This window comes from Sinocyclocheilus rhinocerous, unplaced genomic scaffold (genome assembly GCF_001515625.1).
Source record: "Sinocyclocheilus rhinocerous isolate Xijiao unplaced genomic scaffold, SAMN03320098_v1.1 scaffold680, whole genome shotgun sequence".
NCBI classification, from domain to species: Eukaryota; Metazoa; Chordata; class Actinopteri; order Cypriniformes; family Cyprinidae; genus Sinocyclocheilus; species Sinocyclocheilus rhinocerous.
Genome location: NW_015637539.1, coordinates 444,216 through 448,834, shown reverse-complemented (window position 1 = coordinate 448,834; position 4,619 = coordinate 444,216). Strand labels below are relative to the sequence as shown.

The window sequence follows — 4,619 nt, the reverse complement described above, 5'->3', positions numbered from 1 at the left end:
GCTGTTGTGACGTGTGTTCATCAAAGAACAAAAGAAAAAAAAGAGGAAATCAATACCTTTTGTAGCTTTAAGGATTCAACTATATTTAATTTAGAATTTAGAATGTAGTGTTTGATAACTTTATTCAATTTCTGTATATCTCCAACTCGCTGAAGGTCACATGTAGCTAAATATGACATTTATTATAATGGGTTTATGTGAAGATTGTTTTAAGTTCATTTAAATTAGAATTTGTTATTTTGTAAAGTCTACTAAATGTTAAAATTGATAGCTCTCAATTACACTGTAATGTTGACTGGCTAGTCAGTGGTTAAATATTAGGGGGAAAACAATCCTAGAGACATCGGTAGTATTGATATCAGTGATACTCACCTTCAGTGAGTATAAATAAGATAAATAAAATATAAAAAATCTAATATAAATACATGACTGATTGATTGATGGTCATGTAACAAATGTGATTCTTGTAGTATCTGATTTTAGTATTACTGAAACAACCGAATTATATTACTACATCTGAAAGGTCACTTTTAATGATCAGATCAGGTAAAAATTGTCTTTGTGCGTGTCACTGTTATAATTTTGCACACATTTCTAAGCAATACAAAGGTGAATATCTCAAAAATAAATAAAAATGTAAAAAAATAATAAAATAAAATGAAGCTTTAAAGAAAATGGGACTAATAATACTTTATTAAATTACTGTAATGATAACATTTGGTTGCATTATTGAAACACAACATTAATAATAGAACACTTTGTACTTTGTGTTTTTTTTTAAATGCCCTATAAATACTATACAACGAATAAAAAAAATAATAATACGGTAATTTTCATTACTATATTACAGTTATGACAATCTAATAGAAATAAGTTTAGATAATAATTAAATTACTGAATTACAAGCAAAACTCAAAAGTTTATTAACATTTAAGCAATGAAAACTGAGGAAATGTTATGGAAACATCACAATGCATATAACACGGTATGAAAAATAGACTTAATATGCAACATATAATTTCTGTAAATTTTGTGTTGAAATATGATACACATTAATACATAGATGATCTATTATTTGGCCACTCTGTCAGATTAATAGCAATTCAGCATAGAGACCTGTTTGAATGGAAGTCAGTGGAGAAGATGCTTCAACGCACTTAGTTTATGCTTATAATATATAATAAATAACTAAAAGCTGTGATTTAACAGCAAGCTGTTGCATTGAAACTACATCTTTCCATTCACTCAAACACTGTCAAAACCTCTCTTTTTTAAATATTTTTTGCAGATTAAAAGACATTTATTTCACAGCAATCTTCTACTCAAAATGTATCTATATGCAAAAAATATATAATAATAATAATAATAATACATCAAACTTTACATAACGCTTTCCATTCCAGTGTGCATGTCACCCTACTGCTTGTTAACATAAACACAATAGCAATAAAACACGCTCATTGGTATTGCATGAACACTGGAATGGAGAGCCCTCATGAATGCATTAGTAATAAAGTCACAGTTGTGTTTTATGGTTTATCTTTGGCACTGGCTCCCGATGCAAATGTCTATGGTTGTTCTGTTCACTGATGTTTTTCTGGATTTTTTGATGACGCTGTTGATCCAGTCTGAATATTTGGGCACGAGGGTGTAAACGCCGGGTTTTCCCGAGCGTCCGCATCCGTCTCCCCAGCTGATGATCCCATAGAGGAAACTCACGCCGTCGCAGTCGCACGCTAACGGACCGCCCGAGTCGCCCTGAACACATCACACACACATCTGTTCAAACACTACGAGCTATTAAAGGTAACACTTTATTTTAAGGTGTCCTTGTTACACATGTTACATGTACTTACTATTATAGTCACACTTAAGTATGCGTAATTGCATGCAAGTAACCCTAAACCTAATCATATAGTAAATACATGTAGTTAATTAATATTACTCAGTACTTAAATGTATAATTACGCTGTAACAAGGACACCTTAAAATAAAGTGTAACCCAATTCAGTTACTGTAAAGTAATACTGATAGCTATGGAAGCATGTTTGTGGCTCTGAATAAAAAATACAAAAAGGTAATTGCGAAATTTTTTCTCAAAATTCTGACTTTTTTCTCAAAATTGCAAGTTATAAAGTCAGACTTGTGGAATATATAAACACAATTCTGACTTTGTGACTTGCAATTGTGAATTTATATCTCGCAATTCTGAGAATTTTGAGATAAAAAAAAAAATTGCAATTATTTTAATACTTGTTACATTTTTTTTATACTTTTTTTTTTTGTTGTTTTTTTTTTGCAATGGCAGAAACGGGCTTCCATAGATATGAGAGCATTTATTCTATATCAATGTATATATTAATACTAATTATATTAATATTAATCTTAAACAATAACAATTAGACCAGCTTTATTAATGTCATATCCAAATCTGCATTCCATTATTTTTTTGGTAAATTGCAAAAATTGTTCAAAACAGAATTATTTATTTATATATATATATATATGTGTGTGTGTGTGTGTGTTAATATTAGTCTAAAAAAGTAAAACAATTAGAGAATTTATTGATAATTTATTGAATTTATTGATAAATAATATTCTATATTGCTATTAATATATTTATAACATTTATAAAAATAAATATTTATAAAAAAATTACATATTTATAAATTTATATTTATACTAAGAATATTAATATTAGTCTAAAATAAAAAGTAAAACAATTAGACCTGCTTTATTAATATTCATATAAAATCCTAATCTGAAAAATATGTAAAATTTACATAAACAGTAAAAAACTGTACATTATTGTAAAGTTATACTGATATTAGAGTATGTATTGATAAAGAAGATTCTATATTAGTATACATACTATATTAAGATGAAGAATATTAATATTAGTCTAAAACTATTAGACAATTTGGCCTGTTTTATTAATGTGGTAAAAAATTTAAATCTGTAATCCAATGTGTGAGTATATATATAGTTAGTAAAATCTAAAATATGTTCAAAAATATATAAATTATTGTAATACTAGAGTATTTATTGTTAAACAACACATTAGTATTAATACATTTATATATTTATGCTAAGAATATTAATATTGGTTTAAAATAGCAGGTAACATAATTAGACCAATGTCATATAAAATCCAAATCTGCAATCCAATAAATAAGATGAGGACACTGGATCTGTTGGTCTGTTGGTGTTGTTTTGGCGTCTGACCTGACAGGCGTCCACACAGGACTCGCTGCCCGCACACAGCATCCCTGACCTGACCTCTGACCCGTAGACGTCTGGAGACGAGCACTGATCGAACGGGATGATCTTCACCACTCCCTCCATCAGGTGAGAGTACGAGTTCGCCTCTAAACACACACATGCAACAACAATAATGCATTTGTGTGCACATTATTACAGAATAGCTCTGTTCCAAAACCCAGTGAGCTGTTTATCGTCTACATGCAATCAGCTGCCAACTATATATATATATATATATATATATATATATATATATGCTTCTCTGAGTGTTTCCCTATTTGTCTGTGCTCCCTTGTAAAAAAACAAGTGCACTTAGTATTGAATGTGCACTTGTAGTGTACTTCAGATCTTAGAAATGTCCACAAAAAAACTGTATGTGCAGAAAATATACTATTAATGAAATTAAAGGCCGCTTAAGTGACTTAAAGACACTTTCATGACTGTTTCTTATCGCACTTTTGAAAAGTTGTATTTTAAAGTACATTTTAAATCATAATATTTTAATAATCTTTTGTCATGTTTTAGAGAAGTACACTTATTTTGATGTGTTGACTAACATACTGAAGCACATGTAAATAACTTGATTATCATTTTAACTGTAGTGTTATGCAATATTAGATTTAAAGTTACTATATTTTAAATGTACTGAATTGCAACTTCAATATTGCAAATATAAATCTGTGACACAAGTTTCAACAGAAATGACATTAAAGTATATTTTAGTTGATCGCAAATGCTTGTCAGCACACCATATTTCAAAGATTAATTATGAAAATTACAAATAAAGGTCAAAAACACTCTACATGCTAATGTACTTAATATCAATATAAACTATAAGACATTAGCATTTAATAGCAAATAACATGCAGTCAGATGTGTGTGTATCTAACTATCTATATATTTATTTATTTACTTACTTGCTTTTTTATGTATGTCAGGGTGGGAAGTTTTTTGTACTTTTAGATTCTTTGCACAATATATTAAACATAGAATGTAACGTGTGTATGATGGCTTGTGTTTCAGCTCACTACAGAGTCAGTGCTGGTGAACTCACTCTCGTGCATGTGACCCCAGCCTGAGATCTTACAGCAGGAGTGATCGGGGAATGTCAGGTCTTTCCCCGGCAGACAGATGGGCCTGATGAAGGGCGTCTTCAGAGCGCAGCGTCCCTCCACCTTCTTCAGCTTCACTAGAGCTGCAAAAACAGCTGCTATTACACACAATCAGCACGAGTGCTGCTGCTCAGCGTGTTGAAGCGTGTCTGTTACACACCAGCCAGCATGTGTGTGTGTGTGCGAGAGTGTGTGTGTGTGTGTGTGTGTGTGTGTGTTTGTGTGTGAGAGTGTGTTTGTGTGTGT

The 4,619-nt window shown here is 30.5% G+C and overlaps 1 protein-coding gene across 2 annotated transcripts in view; it reads right to left on the bottom strand.

Moving 5' to 3' along the window:
* Positions 1-953: 953 nt before the first annotated feature.
* Positions 954-4,619, bottom strand: part of LOC107749004 (hepatocyte growth factor activator-like) — a 6,339-nt gene continuing 2,673 nt past the window's right edge. The window contains exons 4-6 of one of the 2 annotated variants that reach the window (XM_016564043.1): positions 4,316-4,456; positions 3,226-3,368; positions 954-1,758 (exon numbers count right to left, since the gene is read on the bottom strand). In XM_016564043.1, coding sequence (XP_016419529.1) covers positions 1,537-1,758; positions 3,226-3,368; positions 4,316-4,456 — 506 coding nt within the window. In that variant the 3' untranslated portion in view covers positions 954-1,536. The remainder of the gene's footprint in view (positions 1,759-3,225; positions 3,369-4,315; positions 4,457-4,619) is intronic. The other variant, XM_016564044.1, reaches the window with a different exon arrangement.